General features: G+C 51.3%; 1 protein-coding gene across 1 annotated transcript in view; it reads right to left on the reverse strand.

Annotated features, from left to right (window-relative positions):
* The window catches only part of NRG2 (neuregulin 2), a 135,257-nt gene that overhangs the window by 32,153 nt on the left and 79,795 nt on the right, over positions 1-23,309 (reverse strand). Inside the window, exons 2-3 of the mRNA XM_062002556.1 lie at positions 20,463-20,634; positions 9,138-9,256 (exon numbers count right to left, since the gene is read on the reverse strand). Of these exons, the coding sequence (XP_061858540.1) occupies positions 9,138-9,256; positions 20,463-20,634 (291 nt within the window). The remainder of the gene's footprint in view (positions 1-9,137; positions 9,257-20,462; positions 20,635-23,309) is intronic.

Consider the following 23,309-nt stretch of genomic DNA (forward strand, 5'->3'; position numbering starts at 1 on the left):
CACAGGGGGCCAGTGCCAGCATGAATGCTTTGCAGGCGGGACAGCTGAAGCCCAAGAAGTTGAGCAACATGCCAGGATCACACGATGGGTTCAGACGGAGCAGATCTGCTCTGAGTGCTGGGCTTCTGAACAAGCCTCAGCTCTTCCAGGGGACATCAGCTTCCATCCTACACTCCATCTATACTGACCCTCCCTGCCTTTAGAGTCACAGCCTGTCTGGACATCACATCTAGTGTAGCTAATGTGATGGATACTTTAAAAATACACGGTGTGCCAGAGCAGCAATGAGTAGGACGTGCCAGCAGCAGCACACCACAGCTCTCCGGGCAGAGCGGCGGTGGGGCCTCCCACACGCACACCCCGGTGCCAGGCGTGCAGGCCCCACGCCATTCCAGCCACAACCTGTGGCTCACCAATTACCTCCACAAACGCCACATCAGGGCTTATTTTTAGTCTAAAAGCGTAAAAAGGTCTGTCTGCATGCCCCCTGCCTTCTGTCTGTTTTAGCCATGCTCTGGGCTGGCCGGACACCCTCGGACTGCGAGCCAAGAGCACTGTGCTCACATGTGTAGCACCGCTGGCTTCAGGAGAGCACGGTGCCCGCAGACCCAGGGACCTGGGGGGTGTGGGTTCACAGCGGCTGAACACGAGCCAGCATGCGCTCAGTGGGGCAAGAAGTCCAGTGGCATCCTGGCAGGGCTCAGCAGTGGGGTGGCAGCAGGAGCAGAGCAGGGATTGTGCCCCTGTGCTGGGCCCTGGGGAGGCTGCAGCTCGAGAACTGTGTTCAGTTTTGGGCCCCTCACTCACTGCCAGAGGGACACTGAGGGGCTGCAGCGTGTCTCTGCTCCCAAGCTACAAGTGACAGGACAAGAGGAAATGCGCTCAAGTTGCCCCAGGGGAGGTTGAGATTGGAGCTGAGGCAGAACTGTTTCCCTGAGAGGGGTGTCAGCCCCTGTGCCAGGCTGCCCAGGGAGCTGGGGGAGTGCCCAGCCCTGGAGGGATCCCAAAGCCGTGGAGCTGAGGTGCTGAGGGCCATGGGGTAGTGCTGGGCTGGGCAGGGTGAGGGCAGGGCTGGGACTCCAGGAGCTTGAAGATCTTTTCCAACCAAACAATTCTATGGTTCTATGACCAGAGACTGACCAGTCAATTAACACACAGGTCAACATGGTCACCCAGTAAAGGCCATGAGACAAGGTTTGGGGGAAGTGCCTGAACGTTAATTATGTGGCATCTCTTACTGTTATATGTGCTTCAATTTAAATAGATGTGACTAGATGTGACTTACAAACCACACCACAGTAAAGAGATCTCTGAGACATTGTAATCATGCAAGTCCACCAGGCCCATCTCACCTGGGATGGGGAAAGTGAGGAAAACATTTCCAGCACCCAGGGATGCTAAACACTGGGGAAAGTAGTAAATGGGAGAGGGAGAACCTGAATGAATCTAAATCAGTGAGTCTACAAACTTAGTCCAGTGACACAACCTAGATGACAGCTATAAAGTCTGTGGACCCAAACTAGTGTGTGGACAGGTAGACTTCATTGGATAGAGAAGGTCTGTTTCACCTGTCCTGACCATGAGGATCTCTGAAAGGACTTCAGGGAGGGCTTCTGATCCCCAGCAGTTGAAATAAAGGCCCTAAAAATCAATCCAGAGACTCCAGCTTTCATTCAAGTGCCTCATGTTATCCTCTAATCTTCACATTCCCATCACAACCCAGCACTGCCTCTTCTGCTCTTTCTCTCTCTTTCATCTCACCTGATCCCAAGCCTCTCTCTGCTGCAGAGCACCCACAGAGTGAGCTTAGATAGCCCAGCCAGCCCTTTTTCACCCCACCTTTTCAGGGATTCCAAGCATTATCTTTTACCTTTGAAAAGTGAAACCTCGGTAGGATTTTAGTATCTTTGTCCTGCATAAGCCTTCCAGCTCAACCCTTCCATCTCAGGATGCTCTACAGATTGCTCTGAACCTTCTTCCATTTTGGCCTCCACCAGTGGAGCTTGTTTAGCTGCTTCAAGCTGCACAGTGGCGGGGTCAGATTACCCTTCTGAGTTCTGGATGTAAAAATGAGCATAAAGGATCTTTCTCTCTGCATCAGGGCAAATGATCGAGTTACCTTGTCCCTGCAAGTTCCTGCCTGTGAGCTGAGCCATTGTGACCACTCAGCTGCACAACCTTAGTCTGCAAGAAACACAAGACAACATGTCTTAATTCTTTTTCCCTATGGATGAGGCCACTGAACTATCTCGTACTTACTGGGCTTACTAGGAACACTTCTTGATAAGAGTAGCAGGCATATCATCTCTCGTGAGCTCCAGTGCTTTCAGAAGAAAGCCTGTCTAGGGTTGCTCTAGTCTGACAATGCTCAAACAAAAGCACACACTCAGAAGAAGGTGTCAGACCATGGTACCACGTTGAAATAAGCAGCATTATAGAGAAAGACTTTCCCAGACACACAGATATCTTTTCTGAATCAGAGACTAGTTTATCCACACAGGCCAAAGTTGGTGTCAAGATTAACAATACACCCCTGCGATCAGGCTAGCACTCATCACACTCCACAGTCCAGCTAGTTCATCTGCTAAATGGCTGCAGCTCACCTGGAGGTGTCCACACCACCGAATGAGGCCGAGTACGACCCTGTGCCATGTACATACCATGCAGTGGGGGCATCAGGAAACCCATCTTTCTGTCTGACATGTCCCAGTACTCATCCCGAGCATAGGGCTGCATCCACAGGGGCTGGACAAGGATGCAAGGCAGATGTGAATCCAGACGGCTCTTGGAATGCAGCACTGTCAGGCCCCACTTCTCCCCAGTGTGCTGTCTTTGATCCCAGATCCAGGCTACTATCAAGGTTGTCTCTACACCATAAGCTACAAAATCCTTGGGTTTCTCCACATTGTCATGAGAACTGAGTACCTTTGTCAAAGGCAACCAGAGGTCCTGTTCTAGCTGGCATGTAAGCAAGAGGACCAGCAGCCGGGGCGGAGATCTCATGCAGACATTTCCAAGAACCTGTGGTATTGATCCTCCTTGCACTCTGCAGCTTCACGTCAGGTGCCAGCTGGGCACGGGAAGGTGCTGAGATGGGAGGCAGCAGGACAAAAAACATGCTTCCAAAGAAAAAAGATTACCCACAAACACCTTGGAGACCTGGGCTGCATCCTGAGTGCTGACTGGTGTGTAAACCTGCCTTGTGTCAAGGATGCAGCAGTGCTAGAGATCTGTGGCCACTGGAGGAGTGGGAAGGCAGGAGTGACTCAGAATGTGGCAGGATTTGCCAGGAGGTTCACTTAGAGACGGTGAGAAAGGCTCTAACAGTGCTCTGAGGGGAAAATACGTGATATCCCACTTTTCCTCCCAAGGCAGGGGTAGAAAGAAAGTTCAGACCATCCAAGAGGGAACTGGGACCTTCAGGAAAAACACTAAAAACATATAAACCAGGAGCAACGGAGCTACATGGAGTGATGGGGTTTCACCCCCCTGCCCATAGGGACTGTCTGCACCATGGGGAGAACACAATGAGCCTTTCCCAGCCTGACTGGAGAGATCTCTGCCCCACACCAGGGGCTAAACAGAAGTGCCCACACTGCCTGTGCAAAGCCTCTCCTCCTTCCCCAGGGAACAGCAGCCACCACTGAGTTTGCATGGTATTTAAAATTCAGTGATCATTTACAACCTTTCAGTGAAACAAGGGGAGTTGGGACAAAATGCAGGTGTCAGACAGGCTTTGGAACAAATGGCATTTAAATGAAATGCAAGGATTTTACATGAACGAGATATGATCAGATTCCCGGATCATCACACCTCGCAACACCTTCATTATCTCCCCACGTTACACACATGTGCAATTCCATGATAGATCATCAGTACCATAAAAGTCAGGGGGACTATGTGTTATCTAGAAAGCAATTGAGAGACATCATAAAACAGGAACCTGAAGAAAAAGTGCCAATTACAAGTCTAAGTCTGGAGACTTCACCATCTCCTCACATCATTAAGAAAACCACAGCCAAGGATGACGTTCACATCAAGGAAAGAAGTTGTTTAAAAGGAGAAACTTCCCTGCAAGCCACATGACATCTTTCTACTGCTGGGATTTGGCTTTTAGCAAAAACAGCGTGTATCTAACATGATGCAAACGTGTAGCACGGATCTGTGCTGGTACACACAAAGGACAAATCCGGGGCAAGGATGGTATGGTCATGGCATTAATGGTGCAGCATCTCAGCTTGGTGTCCCCAGTGCAGCAGAAGGATAAGCATGACACGAGCAAATCTTGAGTGGAGCTTTCTAATCAGAAAAGCTTTTAAGGGATACGTGGCCAGCCCCTGCTGTGGCTGCAATCACATCTCCTTTCAAATCATAAGAGATTGAGCTTTCCAAGGCACAAACATCCCCATAAAATCTGCCATAAGAACTGTGGACAGGGAGGCTCAGGCACCTGAACTGTCCTGGGCCTTGGCAGATAGGGGGGAAATGCAGCACAGATCCCAAAATACCTGCCTGGCCCTCGGCTCTGGGAGTAGCTGCCCATTTGAAGGGGGTCCCAGAGGGAGCCTTGGCATTGCCAAGGGGCCAGGGCTTCCCTCAGCAGGAGACACTCCCCAAAGCAGCAATAAAGGCTGCACCAGTCAGAGCCAAACCCCAGAGCTCCTGACCCATATGTTCACACACGCTCGGGTTTTCCTTCTTGTGATCTCGTTGTCACTGCATTTGTGACAACCAAATAGGAGGGAGTGCTAAAAAAACACCTCTCTCTGCCACGTTGAATCAAACCAAACACTCTGGGAAATCTGTTCTTGCTTTCTGGAGGCTCAAGGGAAAAGGTGATGGCAGGATGTGATGGCAGGCCTGCAACCTTCTTACCACTCGTGCTTAGAAGCCTCACATCTTTTCTCTTGGATTTCCTATAGTCTCTGATGGCTTTTCCATTTATCCACAAACAAACCCAAACCAACAAAAAGCTCACTAAATCAAAGGCCATGGCAAGCACATCTCACAAGGATCAATGAACCAGGGTATTGAAGGAGCTGGGAATGCTGAAAGCCCGGTTGCAATTTTAAGCAGCGTGTCCTTCAAGTTCCCCTTGCAATAGTCACCAACTTCTCTAAGACAGCCACCACCAGTAGAGATCACATATTTCAACAGATCCAGGGAAAATCAAGTTTCTTATTTTGATTTTGGGAGCAATCAAGGATAAGAGATGATTAAAGACGATTCTGGGAGGCAATAAAGCAAAATATCCCACAAAAATAGAACAAATCAGGAGAAAGGAGTTGTATGGGGCAGCGGGGGGAAAGGTACTTACACTCTTCTTCCATAACAACTATTTTAGTTTCTGAGGCTGGTAAGACTTGTGGTGCTTTCGTTGTTCCTGGGGAAATTAAGGTAAGAAAGTAGTGAACAAAATGTCTGTTTTGAGCAGGGAAGAGTGGGCTTAGTTGCTGCAAGGAGGAGGAGAAGAGCGGGTGCTGCTGGGTGGTGCAGGACAAGGAGGATGCCAGTTGGTTAGTACTGGTTAGAGTACGCTCAGATGGGTAACTGGGTCCTGGCAGATCAACCAGTGTCCCCACAGGGCACAGCACAGGGCACATCAGTCCCCTCACTGACAGGGCATCGTGCTCTGAGAATCTGTCATGATAGAAAGGGAGACGATGAGCAAAACTGTGGGAGGTTTTCTTAGCCCTGATGGCCACAGGAGTGCAAAGACAAGATCAGAGAACATAGAAAAGAGGAAGAGAAAAGGTGAGATGATCTGAAGAGACTCATTCCCACAAGGACGTGCCATTCTGCAGCACAAAGTCACGCTTGTGCAAGAGATGGAGGAACATGAGGCAGAGCAAGGACTGCAGCCAAGCACACACAGTCATTTTCTCTTTACAAACCAGGATAATGGGCAAGTCCAATGCCCACAGTCACCAGCTCTACTCAAGCCCACTGGCAGCAACAGCCCCTCCTGGGTCCCAGCCCCTCACCACCCTCCAGCTGTGGAAGGGAGGAAGCAGCAGGAGCCCACGCTGTGCGTGCAGTGCCCTGCCAGAGAGAGGGCTCAGACCAGAGAGAAAAGCACAGCCTTTATGTTCTTAATAGAGGTTTGATTTTTCCTGCAGTGTTTAGCAGAGGGAGAGGGGGATCAGTTCAGGAGGTGTCTAGAAGTTTTCTGAGGAAAAAAAAGAGTCTGAACAGTCACACGTCAGCTGTACCCTCATGGCTGTACGATGTCAGCATCAGGCTGCTCAAAGAGATCTGGGGAATGGGACTTTTTCTGAGAAAGCATCTAATTTACCTCAAAGTACTAAAAAGCTGGAAATAGTACCAAAGCACAATATGTTCTGGCTAAGCCCAGAAGTATTTCCTCAGAAACTTACATCCTCTCAAAGCTTTTTAATGCAAAAGCATCTGTTTCTGAGCCGGGCATTTTGTGGAAATACCAAAATTGCAGAGAAGAGATGAGGTGACGGGTTTGGCTGATGGGCATTTTCTAAGTGACGTGGGGTCACTGCACTGTAGACACTCTCTTTCTAAAGAAAAAGCTCTAGTCAATGTGGTGTCAGTGATTTGCAACAGATCTGCATGGCTGAAAACTGGTATAAACTTCTGAAACTGGTATAAAGCAAAAAGCAGTGGTGGAGCAGAGCAAAGGGCACTTTGCAACAGCAGGGCTGCCTCATGGGGCTGGGAAATCTTTACCAGCAGAGGCTGAATCTCAGACATTCACATCCAAGGCACCGAGGGTCTTGTGTGAACTCCTTCTCCACCAGCCAGGACCGCAGTGGGCTCATGAGCCTCCTCTCTGGCCTCTGCTGCCCTGAGGGGAATGGGGCTTTGGGCTGAGGACACATGGCTCTTCCACAGCCCTCACCTCAAGCCTCAACAGCTCAGGCCACCTCTTGCAATGCCACTTCTCTCCAGGGGCACCCAGAGGTGTCCCCAGACCCTGTGCCTCCTCAGGACGTTTCCCCAGTCCTGGATCACCCTTCTGCCTCGCAGCAGTGACCTGCAGCAATGCTGCCAAGGGTCAGGTCAGCCAGCACGCTCCCAGCAGCTGATCCCAGACCATCGGTCCCAGTCAGCCTGCCCAGGACAGGCAGAGGCTCTGGGTTCCCAGGGACAGGGCAGCTGTAGAGAGGCAGAATGTCAAGCAGCGGTACAGAAGCAGCAATAACTGGAGTGAGCTTCTGGGAAAGAGGGGAAGGTGCTAAGCAGAGCCCAGCGTGCATCTGCTCTGTTCTGTCACGGACTGCTGGAACCTCACAGAGCACTGTGCTGAGACTGAGCCACAAAAGGGTCAGCACGAACGAGCCTGGAGAAAAATGTGGGCAGGGACAGAAGACAGCACACTTCCGAATTCAGGGAGAAGCAGACGGCCTAAGGAGTTTTGTACTGAAAGACATCACAGAAGAAGGAAACTTGCAGAAGTGAGGAAAGCTGTCAAGGTCCCAAGAAGGCCCAGCATTAAGGACAGGGGAAGACTCCAGGACAGCACATGCCTGGGCCTGCTTGGCTCTGGGAAACTGCAGGGGAAAGTGAGAAAAGAGTGCAAAGCATGTGACAGAGCTGCATAAGCCCTCAGCACTCACCATCATCTGTGCAAGGGACTACAGCTGGCATCCCAATGCCATCCTGCCAGGTAACAGCAAATGACAACAGCAAGGCTGAGATAGGCAAGCCAAAGGCAGCTTTGCACAGGAGCTTGGAAAACGGACGCATCAAGGCACTGCCACAGCCAGGCACCACAACTGACCTGCTGCATCTGCAGTACCTTGCAGCCTGCAGCTCCCACTAGGAAAAGCTTTGGGCCAGACTTTTGAGGCTCTTTGGTTCCTTTTCAGGTCTCAACACACTTCTGGGCAACTTGGGCATGTCCACATACCTGCTCATCAACCTGAGTGAGAGCAACCATCTGTCCTTACCAGGCAGCATCCCTTCCTGTGCAGGAGTCAGAGCCTGAGGGGCAGCTCGAGGCCGTGGTGGCCTCAGGAGCACTTTGCTGGTGCCAACTGCAGTGTGCCAGAGCAGAGTCCATGGCCAGCCACACTCCTGCTCTGCTGACAGGGGAGAGGAAGCAGGGCAGGCAGAGAGGGCTCTGACAGCAGCTGCCCCTGCATGTGCTTGTGAGGAGGGGGCTGCACATGCAGCTCCCAGTCCAAAGGGGAACAGTTCACACCGCAACGGGACAGCCAGAGCACAACAGGAGTGGCGCTGCCTTAGTCAGCTTGCTCCAAACACCTTTGCTATCGTGATTGAAGTGAAACAGCAGACCAGGGGGGGAAGCTCCACAGGTTTGAAGCATGAAGGTCTGAGTGTGAACAGCCTCTCTCCAGTCTTTGAAAGCAGAGTTCTCACAGGCAGAGTAACTGAGGGTGAGCCTATGTGCTACTGCAGTGTCACAGAATGGAAGATTCAGGACTGCAAATGCTGCTGAGGCAGAGGTTAACAGAAAAAATAACACCAGAAAGCAGCAGGAAAAAGCTACCGTCCTTCAGATTTGACTAATACTAATAAGAGCACGACAGAGAAACTGGATCACACCCGACTGTGAAGGGGGGAGAGCTTAGGAAACAGAGCTTGTACAGAGTCATCCCTCCCCTAGCTGCATCCTTACGGCTTCTGGCAACAACTGTAGGGACTTTCTGAGCTGGAGGGTGCATCCAAACCATCCTGTTAAGCAATATAATGACTATGATCAAGATAATGATAAAACCACCTAACCTCAGACTCCATCCGCTGAGCTCTAAGAGAGGGAGCACACATTCTAGGATGAAAACCAGAAGCAGCTCCACTCGTCACAAAGCTCTGGTTTAATTACTTGTCCTCTGGTCAGTTTTGCTTCTCCGAAATTCTTTTTAAAAAGAAAACATCAAGCCCACCAGCTTTCTTTCCTCCTTACCCCTTTTAACAAAATGCATAGGCTGAAAGTTTACTCAAAATGTAAATGAATCCCGTTGCCAGTGACAGATAACAAAGATAAACATTTACGCTAAGCTGCATTTTTCTTATCTTCCAAGATTGTTTTACTCGATATCCTGAAAGCATGAAACAAAATACAGGACAGATCATGTGCAGAACCTCCTGCTTTCTGCTTGGATGGCAGACAGCTCAAGACATTTACTGGCTTCTTCACTTACCACTTTTCACATTCAGGCTGCCCTTTGCGGTGTCTTTCCCTAAAACGTTCTCGGCTTCGCAGCTGTACTCCCCAGCATCTTCCAGCTTCACCTTGTTGAACTGCAGTCTGGAAATCTTTCTGTTGAAAAGTACAGCAGACATTTCTTACTCGATTGCTATCCACCCTCATGAACTGATAACCATTCCTGGCTCTGGCACATCTCCCGTTCTCGAGAGAACGGGCTGCCTACAAGCTGAGCCCGCTCAGGATTTAGGTGAGACCCTTCCCAGGAAGCACAGGCACCGTGATCTCCTACACAACCATCTCCCTCCAAATCTGCTGCTCTCATTGTGTTGCCATGGTTTGGTCTGACACACCCTCTCATTCCCACAGGAAGCCCTGCCAGGGCTTGAGCCTGAGCATCCCAGGCACAGACTCTTTGACCTGAAGAAAAGTGGACCCTGCCTGCAAGAGGGAGATGTGGCGATGAGGTGTGTGTTCTGCACCCTCCTCAGCAAGGAGGCTGAGCAGTCTGGGGCTTCACTGGCTGCACTCAGCAGTGACACACGAACACAAACACCCATGGGGTCGGGGGGGAACTCATATCTTTCCAGCCTGCAAACCAAAACCCTTTGGTCTGTCGTGGACAGGCAGCTTGTGGCTTCACCCAGGCCAACAAACAGGGCAAGTGCTTCGTCTCCCCCAAATACACACACTCCAATGCACAGCAAACACATAGTGCTGAATCCCAATCACCTTCCCAGCCAGAAGTGCCCAGAGAGAGCAGAGGTGATGTAGGTGATACCTGCCTGTGCCCCACAGCCCAGGCTGCATGGGACAAGGAGCAGCTCAGCACAGAGCCCCATCATCTCTCCCCATGGCTCTGACTGATTTCTCCTCCAGCCTGTCTCCCTAACAGGCAAAACCTTTTTCTGCCTGGTTCAACAGAGATTTATAGGAGCCTTCAACACACACTGAACGCCACCCATGACACTGCAGCAGGACCCCCACATTAAGCTCTTTTTTTACTATGTTTACTTCCATTTTAGACATCTTATCAACACCTACCCTTCTCATGAGAACATCTCTCTGCTTTCTACTCCAAGCTTTTATCTCAGGTCTGTGTCATACAGTTGCTTCATTTAGAGACTTAGAAACATTCCCAGCTTTAGAACAAGGACCCACTGGCCTATGTTGCTGAAGGCAAATGAAATTCCTCTTGTGTGGAAAATGATCGTTGGCTTTGGACATAATTGCAATGTTACATGTGTCATCTGAGAAGGACTTTTTCTCTGGGCTGTGTGAGTCCATAGGAAGCCCTCTCCACAGAAGCACAATGGCATCTTTTTACACCCTGACATGCTGTTCTACTGGGAGGAACGGCGCAAGGACGCAGCAGGAACATCTCACTAGTTATATTAGTAAATTAAAAGCACTTGGAGACAACTTGGTACAGCTCCCAGGATGCTGGCACTGCCCTGTTTTACAGGATGTGGTCAAGTGCTCAACTGCCTGAGTTTAGGCCCCATGTGGAGCAATTCTTAAATTGATGTTGACAGTATGCAAAGATCCCTTGAATCCCTCTAATCCCAAGGTCTCCCCTAATCCACGTGCAAAGCCAGGTACTTGGGCCAACATGTTCCAACATGGGTGCCTAAACAAGGAGGCTGATTCAGAAGGGTGCCTTGACTGCTCGTGCTGTACGCTCCTCTGAGCTTTCTTAAGTCTTTTAGAGCAACCTGTGACTGCCTTGGGCATGGTGGTGATGCCTCGGGAGAAACAGCAATGCACGGAAGGGACTCGGGACCAGCTGCTGCCTGGTGGCAGTTGAGTTTTGCATCTTGCTGGGAGACAAGATGGGTGCCTGATGAAGGGGATTGGCTCTGTAGCGTCCAGTCCATGACCACCTTCCCTGCTCTGCCCACAGAGGCAGGTATGGGAAGCCTTGGCAAAGGTGGGCTCCTGGTTCTGGTCCATGCACCTTCAACAAGACTGTCTCCAGCATTGCCCAGTCATTACTTTCTCTCAGCTGTCCCAACCCTCACTGACAGAATACACCATTTGTTTCACAAACCACCCTTGCAACAGGCTTGTAGCTATTGCTGCAACCCAGAGTGAAAAGGCAGGGAGCACATGTTGAAAGCAGCTTGGAAGAGCGAGGCTGTAACTCAGAATCCTATAGGAAGCAGCCCCCTGGTGCAGCAGCATGCTGAGCCTGCCTGCCAGTGTAGAGATGACAGCTCCAACCAACAAGCTGCCTTCAGCTGCCCGAGGACAGGCATCCTGATGGTAACTGGCTGCTGCAATCCCACATGCACAGCACGTTCCACCCTGGGTAGCGGCCATAAAAATGCACAACAGCATTAGAGGATCACCTGTGTACGTGATCTGTCACAGATAAAAGGGTTTAAGTCCCAAACATACAAATTATTAAGTTATTAGTGACACAAAAGGCCAATGAAGGGGGGCACACTCGACAGATCCACCTCCAAGAACAGGATGAGAGACATTTGGTCTTTTACCTGGGACTGGAGAGGAACGTGAGCAGAATAAAACGAGACGTTGACATTTACAGCGTACCAGCGTCAAGGTGAAACCAGAGGGGATTGTTTTGTTTCAGTGCACAAGCCTGTGGCCACTATCAAAGAGCTTAATTTTATTTTCCCTCACGTTTGCTGAAATTCTCCAGGACCGTAAGATCCCCTTGAAAAACTAAGAGCTTTTCACTTGCTTCTCTGGAGCCCAGGCCAATGGTGTGGCTACTCCGGGTCTCCACACTGTGCTGTCAGGTAACAGGTTTGGGGGGAAAAAAAAAGAACAGACGAGGATCTGTTTTAATGTGAAGCATAGTCACAGTGAAGAGAAGGTCACTGTTCCAGGAGGCACTGAAACAGCTACACTCTAGAAGAGCTGAACCCAAAGATGCCAAAGAGACTAGGCCTTACTTGACTTGCAAATGGCAAAGACAAAGGTGACCAGTCTGCTCTATTTTACTCTCTCCAAGTGCTTCTGGGCAGTGTCTGTCTCCCGTGGACAGCAGCTCCTGGGAAAGCCCTCCCCTGTGCATTCACAAGGGTGCCTGGCAGCCCCACCATGCCATTCTTCTGCAGGAAGGCACTGCCCCAGGATGTTTGTTCAGTGAAAGGGCCAGGGTCACTGGCAGATCCCATCATTTCACTAAAGTACAACTCTGTTGACATTTCTTTACTCCAGGGGAAAATCTGCCTCATTGTCTTTCCTGACCCTCAGCACATATGACTTAGCCACGCACTAATTATCTCCTGTAGTGCCAGTGGAGGAATAAGCCATGGGGAATATGTTGCCTGCAAACTCTGGGGGATAGGATTCACAAGGAGCCCTTCAGCCTGGCCAGAAGAAGATCCCTCAAAATACCTTTCTGTCCAAAAGAAAAGAGTCCCCCAGAGGGCAGTTTGGAGTGATGAGTAAAACACCCTCTGTGGTGCCAACCTCCAGACTACAATGGGAAAGAAGGGGAACAGCCCTTGGCTGGGACCTACACAAAGATCCTGGCAAATTCTGGCTGGGAAGGGTGGCCTCATCTGCTGCAACTGAGACATCTCAGAGTTAGATACCTAAATGTAAGCTTTGGTCCTGAGGCCTCCAGTATAGTCAGAGGAAAAAAACAGGCGCTTCATCTGAGCCAAGGAGGGACTTTTCATGACAGAAGTCATAGAATCATGGTCATGTTCCTGCCAGCACTCTGGTCAAGCTTGAATCGTTTTTTTCCTCTTACCTACTGCCACGTGGAAAAGGAACCGTTCTCCCAGGTCATCTCCTCGCAACACCATCCACCTGGGAGCGTGTGGGCAGCAGGGCTGATGCCACGAGCCGCCTCTCCGGGACACCTCCGTCTCACCAAGGACTCGGCTTTCCCTGGGTGAGCTCAGCCGCTTCCGCAGCGTTCGGGACAAAAATAGCTCGAGGATTACTGCCTTGTAATATTTTATTAGCCTTCTAAAAATAGGGTAGCTAACACGTGATGGAGAAGCCAAGGAATCAGCCAACGGAGAAAACTCGAAGACTACACCATAAGTGTCCCCTGGGCTGTCAGTGAAGAACAGCACACGTGGTAAACAGACTCAAGGGAAAGGAGATTCCCAAGCACGACCCTCGCAAGAGACACATGGAATACGCTGCTGTGGTTACCCATTAACTCCTCTCTGAGCAGATTGCTGGTGGCAGGAAGCACACGGGGACTGCAGAGAGCAGGAAAACCAGCGTCTGCTGTAATGCTCACGCTGCTGCCAACGATTTCATTGGTGCCTAGGTGCTGTCCTGGCACTGCACGCTGGTGCCCTGAGAGAGCAGGTTAATGATTGGCAAGAAGACTCAGAATACCCAATTCTTCAGCTTACAGACAAGGAGACTGTCAAATGGTCTGGTCCAGCGACCGTCAAAGCTGTTAGTCCTGCTGACACAGCTGGGGCTCCCGGTGCCTCTCTGTGCTTCGGGAACACGATCACCTTCCACACAGTGGGGTAAGATCAGGCAGAAGAGATTGCTGCACTGCAAAGCAGAGGAGGGGTGGCCATAGCAAAACACTTCTGTCTGGCAGGGGCAGAAGTGGTGGCCAGGAGCATCCTCTGCCCTGCAAAGCTGGATGGAAACAGCCCCAGTTTCCTCCTTGCCCGTCAGTTGCATAGCAGCACAAATGAGCTGGGCAACCTGGCTGTGCCTTGTGGTGCTCACAAAAGCCAAGTGGCCCTGGGCTGGCTGCTCTGCACTCCAGGGCATGGTCAGGCTAGCTCAGGGCTAACTACAGAAGCAGCAAATGGGAAAGGGGAGAGAACACATCCTCAAGCAAATAAAAGGGGAAAAGACAGGAAGGTTTGGACTTTTCAGCTTGGCCCTCATCCCTTCTGCAGTAGGTGAAGTCCTCCTTCCTCCTCCCATCCTCTGCCTCACTCTGTGCTCGAGCTGCTGGGGCTGTGGGAGAAGCAGGAGTGGGACACAGCTATCACCCCTACAAGTGCCCAGGACAGGACTGACCATCCCCTGATCCCCTCTGCCTGCTCTCTCCTACCCCTGTCCCCCAACATTAAAGTGCTGTTCTAACCTGAAAAGCAGATTTGCCCCTTCTCTGCTCAGCAGTGCTGTTGTCTCTCTGTGCTCAGGCTTGGGACAGGCTGATTTTAACAGGAAGACTCAACCAGTCCTCACTGTGCAGAGCTGACACTGGTCTCAAAGTGAGAGCTGGAGTCCCTTTAGGGTCACCCAGTGTCAACAAAAGGAGAATAGATCAATAAGTTCACTCCAAAGAGCAGAGTCCCTTGCGCAAATCCCCTTCACTCTCAAGTTCAGCCTGGGGCCACCTCGCTGCCTTGTCAGGGATGTTCCTGTATCAAGAGGGGTGTGGGGCCCCCCAGGCCATGCAACACAACCACCCTCCACTCCCTGGAGTGGGCTTTGGGGCTGCTCTGCTGAGGGTCAAATCCCACATGCCACTGCTCTGTGTGCCAGATAGGCCTGGGGCAACTGCAGGGTGTGAAATCCACACCCACAGAAACGCAGGACAGCATGCAGAGGCCTCAGGATCCCGTATTAGATGGGGGCTGAGGTGCTGGGCAAATCAGAGGCAGGATCAAAACTTCAGGGATTGCTAAAAGGGAGAAAGGGAGCCCAAGAGGGCCTTGAAAGCAAAGCCAATTCATTTTAAAGAATGAGGGGAGAAGAGGAAGGTGCCATAGCAGAAGGAGCTGCCTGGGCTGTGTAGAGCACAGGGGTGGAGGTGAGCAGAGGCTGCAAACACCCACCTCAGGAAAAAGCACTTGTGGAACAGGGCCCATGGTGAAAGGATGGCAGCTACAGAGGGACAGATAACTACTCCAAAACCTCTGTGGAGCCTATCACCATGGTGGTGCACAGGGCTGTGCACCAGATTCAGTTACAGATTTGGAACTCCTTTCTGAGTTGGGAGCCTTTGTCATTCTTTTCTTCCTAAGTCACTTTTCCACAGCTGGCATGAGCCACACATCCTTCCCGGTGCCTGACTCATGAAGTACAAGGGGGACCTGTCTGGTTCATGCCTGTGGGTATATAACATGCTGTCCCAGATGAACTGCCCGCAGCCCGCAGCCCTCACCCCATCTCTGCTGCCCCAAGGCAGAGCATTTTAACTGAAACTGGATGCATAGGATTTCAGCTCATACCCCAGTGTGTGCTTCAGCCTAAGCTGTGATACGCTCAGCTGCAGTGACCTAAGGTCTGCAGGGAGAGAGTTTCATGTATTGTTCTTTAGCAGACAATATCTCTGGAAAGAAACCCACAGAATTTCAGGCATCTAGGCTCCTTCCACCTCTGAGTTTGCACACATGATCAGCTGAAGCAGACCAGCGTCTGACCGTAACTTGTTAGCTGCCTGAACTCTGTCAAGTTTGATGAAATGCCCATTCCCTGAACCTTTTAAGGGCCCCAACTTGCAAAGCCTGTGGATTGTTCCAGCTCGAGACCCAACTGCTTCTCCTTTCAGTTCTCAAATTCCCTGGTTCAGTCCCAGGTGCGTTGGCCAAGACCATGTCCATCATCTCCTTTAAAACAACAAACAGACAAACAAAGGAGATGCTCTCCTTCACACCCCCCTCCAACAAAGTGCCTTCAGCAGCTAAAAGCAAATCCCAGATATTGGAGACTTACAATGACATCGTGAAAGTTAGCAAGGCAGAAGCTCCCCTGGTGATCATAACAACACCGGTGCTTGGGAAGAGTCTTAGCTTCAAGGCATCTGGAGTTGCTCTTGCGAGATCCATTGTCAAATGAGCTTTTTCCTTTGTTTAAAAATGTCAGCCTGAAGACCCCTGCCAGAGCGGTGGTATAGCCTGCTTGGGTTCACTCTGGCTCCCATGGCTCTCTTTGCCCCTCCTTGTCTCCAGGCTTAATTAGGAAATCATTTATCATTATTGGCACTCTCTTTCCCCTGCTGCTTTGGCATTATGATTCTTTTTTTGCCCTCATTCCAGAGCAGTGAGCTGTACAGGGAAGACCACAGCCCCATTCATTGTGGGTGGGGAATAATCTACAGCAGGGAGCCCTACAAGGAAGACCCCAGCAATGAATCTGCCCCAGCTGGCACGGCCTGAGGGACTGCTGTACAGACACAAGCGAGGAGGGTATCCCTTGGCTCCACTCAAGCCTAACAATAGGGATTCCTGGTGATACCGAAAGTAGGACACCACTCCCAAGGGACCTCATATGGTCAGCCTGTCCCAAACTGAACTGCCACCCTAACGATATGACTACTTCATCACCCCAGCAGTCTCTTTCAGTGAGAGAGTCCACAAGAGGCTGTGAAGACAGTCACAGGCAGGAGCCTCCCAGGCTCCGGGCCCTGCTCCGACTCCAGCTGAAGAGCTTGATGCCCCAGTGCTGAGCCCAGCGCACAGCCCCAAGGGCAGGAGGCTCTCCACACCTCCACAAACAGCAACTTCCTTGGTGTTCTGCACAACTGGCATTCGACCATAGGCCAAGACAGCCAGGGGTCAGACCCCAAGCTCAGCTCCTTGGGAGCCACCGGCCTCCATCAGACACGCTCGGCACAAAGCAGTCCCCCGGCAGGAGCTTGCGGGAGAACCGCTCGCTGCTCTGCTTCCATCTCCTGCGTGCAATCCTTCCTTCCTGGGTAATTTCTCTGGGTTCCCCGTCAACTGTGTTTTATTTAAATTGAGACAGAGACAAAATTCCAGCCAATAATTTCTTCCACCTTAAAGAGAAGTTTCCTCTTCGTGCAAGCCAGGCTTGCCCCAGCCTGTTACTAATTACGGATGGAACATGCAGTTCAGAAAGGAGGAATCAAAATCGTTCCCCTCCCTCCAGCAAATATCCATTGACAAACCTGACTCCTCTGCGTGATGGCACCAGAAGTTCCGCTGGTGAGTTTGAAAAACAAGAGGCAAGGTGATTGACAGGAAGGCTGAGGAGCTGACAGGCAGTCAGCCGCTCCTCTCCTTACAACACAGGCTTCCCTTACTCCCAAAGAGCTCTCCCTCTCCAGGAAGGGCAGTGGGATGAGGTGAAAACTTGGTCACAAAACACGGGGCTTCAGTCACTTCACTTAAAGGTCTCAGGCTTCAGTTAGAGGTCTCACATCCCCTTAAACAAGCAGGGAGGAAAGGCAGGCAGGGAGTGGGAGGAAAGCAAGCCACAGAGGGCAACAGTGCTCTCCCTGTCTCCCATCCGAGTCCTCTGCACCTTGTCTAAGGACCACAGAGCTGCAGACCAAGGGTTCAACACAGGGCTGTGCCCAGCAATGCCAGGGCAAACACCACAGACAGCACATCCTGCTAGCCTGTGAAGCTTTTTACCCTCCATACCTCCTCTAAGCAAGTCCCTTCTCAGAGCTCTCTTTCTGGCCCTCTGGAAACCTCAGTTTTCTCCTCTACTGAAAGGATTATTCGAAGACCAGGGTTATCTCTATGTGCAGCCAGATGCATAAGCCTCATGATTCTTGAATTAACCATCACAGAGTAAGACTTCCTTTCTGAGCTTTACAGTTTAGGAAGCTTACCCTTCCCTGGAGTCCCCCCCTAACACACTGGAGGCAACAATGTACACCCACATCCCATGCCTGGGATGCCTCTACTAAACTCAGCTCCACTGGCCACTCAACAGAGACACACAGAGTCCTGGGGACTCCCTCCATCCCCAGCCTGCCTGCACAGAGCCATCCTTAACACTCAGCACACCAGAAGGAGGCAGGTCCAACCCAGTGAGCACTATGCCCTCGAGGTGTTATCAAGCACTGGCAAACCCAGTGGAGAGGAGAGTCTGAAAGCTGCAATGCCAGGCTGGCCATGCACAGACTCGTCCAGACCCGCTGGGAATGACGTTTCTGCACCATGGCCTGCTCAGATGGGGGCAAACGGTCACCAAGCAGCTATTACCTCAGGGCTGCCCCAGCTCAACACTGCCTGAGGCCAGGCCCCAGCCCAGTCACCTCTCTGTTTCACAGCATGTTTTGCTAGTAGCTGGGAGCAGAGGCAGGGACAGGAAGAGATTCTAGGGGCAGATTAACCCCGGGATGCTTCAGGCTCACACCTCTTCTGCTGAGGAAGCCTCAGACAAAGGAGGAGGCAGGTGCTCAGCTTTCTTTAAAATGTTTATCCTCTGGCTTGTTTTGCCAGCAGGAAGCCCTTGTAGCACGCACAGGTCTTTGGCATGTCACTGACAGGCTGTGAGCCAATGAGTTGCCATGGAAACCAGTAAATGCAAAGTTATGACTTGACAGCAGTATCCTGAGGAAAAAGGATCAACCTTCTTGCATCTGTTTATGCCCCAGCCCTGGTGTGCTCCCTGCTGCAATACTGTGGGGTGGATGCCATCCTGTCCTGGCTTCGTGCTGGACACAGGGTGCCAGGATCCCAGGGAGGACTGTGATCTCACAGCAAGGAAATACTGCAACAGGCGCTTCCTGCCATCACCAGCATCATTCCCAGAGAGTTCTGCTGGTTCTAGGGTTGATTCCTCTCTAGCTCTGAGGGAATCAGGTCCCCTGCATCCCTATGAGATCCCAATGCCAGTGAGGTCAGGGTCCCACGAGCTGCTTGCCCGCAGAGATGCTGTGTCTACAAAGGGTGGGCTGTCAGGCTTCCCATAGCGGGTGCAGACACTCCTCTGGGGCATCCCAGCTTCAGGATCCATCAGTAAGCAACCGCAACCATGAGGGTTACAAGGGCCACAGAAACACCAAGGGCAACAGAGTCAAGAACAAGGAACAAGTTCTGCCCTACCTCTGCTGCCTGCAAGCCCGGAGCCCCTTTCCTGAGCAGACGGCATCCATGAGATACAAGCCAGTTATCCTGAACCCGCTAGTGCTCCCAGCCTAAACCCTCTACTGACCACCTCTCTGCCTCATCCCACAACACCCATGAATCCTACAGTTATTACAATGGAGGGCAACCCCTTTGGGTGTGACCTTGAAACCAAAACCAACAGGAATTAAATGAAAACAAGTCTAACGAGGAGGGTCCAATTGAACTGGGGTCTGGAGAAGAGGATGCTGAGGGGAGACAGGAGCACTCTCTGCAACTCCCTGACAGGAGATTGCAGTGAGTTGGGGGTTACAAGACAAGAGGAAAATGGCCTCAAGTTGCCCCAGTGGAGGTTGAGATTGGAGCTGAGGCAGAACTGCTTCCCTGAGAGGAGTGTCAGCCCCTGTGCCAGGCTGCCCAGGGAGCTGGGGGAGTGCCCAGCCCTGAAGGAATCCCAAAGCCGTGGGGCTGAGGTGCTGAGGGCCATGGGTTAGTGCTGGGCTTGGGCTGGAGAAGCTTTTCCAACCAAACAATTCTATGATTTCATGAAATCAAAGCAATTGACAGCAAATCAATCAAGCACTAACTGATCTTTGTAACTGATGTTTTAGAGAACATTAATTTTAAAACTTAAAAGCCAACCAAGTCCACAATGAGCAGAGGTGAACTCTTAAGTGTCAAGTTTTCCGAAAGGCCAGGCAGCTGCAAGCTGGCTTTGTTGGTGGCTGCATCAGGACAGATGAACATAAGCATGGTCACCATTATGGAATAACTTTTAGACACACCAGATACAAATATTTGGCCCTGAAAAATATCAAAATGGATCAATTTCATTGAAATTTCAGTGAAAACCCTTCAGCTCAGTCACTGTTTCTCCCAGTGTCTTTGCACTGGCTGGATAAGTCAGTCCCCAGAATGACACTAATGAGAGTGGCTGGCTATGTGGGGAGTTTGGAGCAGGCACCACGGAGCTCCCTGGACACAGCAACAGTCTGTCGTGAGATGAGGCTTCGGTAGGTGACTATGGGTCCTAATCAGACAATATCATGATGTGCTCTCACATCCTTGCAGTTGCCTTACATGCTTTTGAGTTCACCTAAACCCAGGAGAGAACAGTGTGATTGCTCCCCCATTTCTGCAGTCCCGCTGCTGGCTGGTGGGATGGCTCCTTGGTTTTGGACAGCTTCTGCATCCAACCCCCTGATCACACAGCAGGACTCACCCCAGGTAACTCCAGCTGCCTACAGTCAGTCTACAGCTAGCAGGGAAACAGTTATCTCCCCAGGGCAGCAGATACCCATCTGGAATGTCCCATGACACAGTTACCCAAGGAGAGCCCCATCTGCAAGCCCAGCCCCTGTCCTCCCTGTGTCTCTCTCCCCACAACTCTGAGGGAACTGCAAATCCTGCTCACTCCCTCGGGCACAGTACCTGGGCTGTGCATGGGCCTGTAGCTCCCAGGGAGCACCTCGGGGCCAGGCAGCAGCAACTTGGAGAGCACAGCACCGCTTCCACCCAGCTGGTGCCCCAGTCCCGACCTCGTGAGGAGCAGAGGCAGAGCAGCCCTGTGACGTACTTACTTCCCATTCCCATACTTGATCCGGATGTCCTTGCTCTTCTTCAGCTCTTTGCCATCTTTAAACCACTTGTAGGACGGCTGAGGGTTTCCAGCAGTTGCCTCACACTTCAGTGAGATCTTTTCACCTACGTGAACGTTGGGGCTTTTCAGCTTCTTCAGTTTGGGAGGGACAGCTACAAAAAGAGGAACCAGACAATGTGAAACCTGCCTCTGTCAGAGGCTGCACACAAGTGCCGTGAGCCCCCCGAGCCCCCAGCCCAAGGACGGGGCCACATGGCACTGGAGAGGAGCTATTGACCACTCCACTCCCTGTCAGGGATGGAGCATGGTGTCAGAAACATCAACACAGGGAGCAGCAGGAGCCCTGGGTGAGGCTGCACCTCACTGCCCCTCACAGAGGCAGTATCTAGGGCTCTGGCTGGCATAAGGCCCCGCTCTGCTCTCTGGATCTCTTACCAGCCCACAGACAGGCATATGGCACCTCAGGCTCTCCAGGAACCATTTGCTGCAACCTGGTTGCCAATGGTCAGCAGCACCTGCATGCCCTGTGGTGCTGCAAACCCATGGCCTCACCAGCCATAGTCCTGCATTTCCTTGCAGAAAAGGCAGAGGGAGGTCAAGGGAGCAGATCCCTGTCCCTGACAGCAGTGTGTGCCACCAGTGTGTCCAGGCTGTGGCCAAGGCCGATGGTCACTCAGCACTGAACACAGATGAGGGTCTGCAGTGTAAAGCTGCACGTGTAAAGGATGGCAAGGGGAGGGACAGCTATTCCTCAGGCTGCAGTTAGAAAAGTGAAGGAATAAAGCTGATTAAAATGGTCTTGGGACAGGCACTGTCAGGCTGGCCAGCAGTCTTTCCCCTCTGAAGCCTGGCTTTGCACATGAGCTGTGCTACGTGTTTCAGAGAGGTGGCTTTACCACGCACCTTCAATAGCAGGCAGAGAGGGAGACATTTCTTATCAGTCTCTGCCAGGCTTTATAACTAAACCTGACAAGAAAGGATTAGCAGGCTTGCAGTTTTTCTGACAGCCCTGCACTCTTCTAGCTGCCTTTTTCATCCTCTGCATTAACCTTTAAAAAAAACAACCCAAAAAAAGCAAGTTGCTGGTTTTGCCTTAAGAACATTGGTAACAACAGCTTTCACTTGTCCAAGATGTGTTACAGATAACGTACTTCCTCTGTCTAATATGCACAAGCCCTCTTCAAATCACCTGGTGCAATCTGATCTGGCAATACAGAAGAGCAATCAGAGGAGGAGGAACTGGATGGGTTTCGTTAGAGCAGCCTCTATTCTGTAGACCTTTGGACGTCTCCACTCACTCTTCACGCCAAGATAAGTTACCCTAGGTTAGTTTTATTCAAAGACTCTTTTCACTGAAAGTCACCTTACACAAAACAAAAAGCACAGCAATCACCAGACATGTGCTCCCATGCACGACTGCATTAGTGCCAAGGCACAGGAGCAAACGTTAGATCCAGGAGCACAAAGGAAGCATGTTTATCACAGAGAGGAAAACTGAATAAACCCCACCAAATACTCTTCCTGGCTGCTGTTTCTGCACACCCCACTCTGCTGCAGACTCCCTAAAAACCCATCTTGCAGGCAAACGAGTGGCAAGGATTGCACATTTGCTTTTGGGGCAGGGATAGCACAAAATGTGGCTTGGAGTGCTGCAGGCAATTGATTCAGCACCACAGTGACGTCTTACTATGCTTCTCAGGTCACTGTGCTTTGGCACAGACAGGGCATCTGCTGAACAAAAACAGTCAGCCTTCCCCAGAGTTCTAGGGACACAAGGTGTGCTGTTTTTTGTGAAGCCAACATCCCTGATCCTTGCCTGGAAACGGGCCACCTAGAAGAGGAGGAAGGCAATGAATGGAGAAGAGGGCTTCTCTCTTCTCAGGACACTGTGCAGAGAGCCAGGAAGGTAAACAGGACCTTGCTTTTACAGGGGTCATTTTGGGGAACAGAGAAATAGACTCTGTCAAATATTTATTCTGTCTGAATGTGTCAGTTGGCTCCTATTGTATGCTGAGGTCACCCTGTACCATGCCAACAGCATACATGTGCCTTAAACACTGGGAAGGTCCTGACCTTGGCACTGCTGCATCTGTTTCACATTATTTCCAGGCTTGCAGTCTGCAGAATTATGAATCAGGCAGCATGGCCTGGGAGAAAGATGTGTCAGGCTTATCCCTCTCCCCAGAAAACACTGGCAAGAGTAGAGCAAAGCCCAGAGACCTGGAGCTCATCAAAGAAGAGGGACAATGACAAGCAAAAACCTTCAAAGATCTCCATTCCCTCCCCACTGGCATGACCCACATCACACTCAGACCTATGCACCTCTTGCACCTTCTGCTCATGGCCACCAGTAATAATGTAAATGACAGTTTTAAACAGGCAAGCCCAAAGGGAGAGATGCCAAGTGTGGCAGAGATGGAGCCGACACTCACAGCACAGAGGGGCTCTGCCTGCACTGCACCCCTACAGCAGACAGTCCTGCCGAGAAAAAGGGAGAGAAAGATGCTTCTTCCCCAGATTGCATGTCTCTGGCTGACTCATAACGGGAGGGAAAGGGACTGCACATTCAGCTGCAAGCCACGCTTCGTGGACTGCAATGCCCCAGCTGAATCAGACAGGCCAGAGAAAGGGGAATCCCATCCAGAAATAGTTTGGGTTGTGCCTGGGAAAGCCCTGTGCACAGAGGAACAAGAGCTGTGCTCCCTGGGACAAGCACGTCTGTGCTGCTGCACTGAGTGTGGCTCCTGCTTGGATGGCAGCAAGGGAAGGGCTGGTGCAGCACCCAGAGCCATGCACAGCCTTGCTCTCCTGGCGAGGCTGCTCTGGG

The sequence above is a fragment of the Colius striatus genome, chromosome 9 (assembly GCF_028858725.1).
Source record: "Colius striatus isolate bColStr4 chromosome 9, bColStr4.1.hap1, whole genome shotgun sequence".
Taxonomy (NCBI): Eukaryota; Metazoa; Chordata; class Aves; order Coliiformes; family Coliidae; genus Colius; species Colius striatus.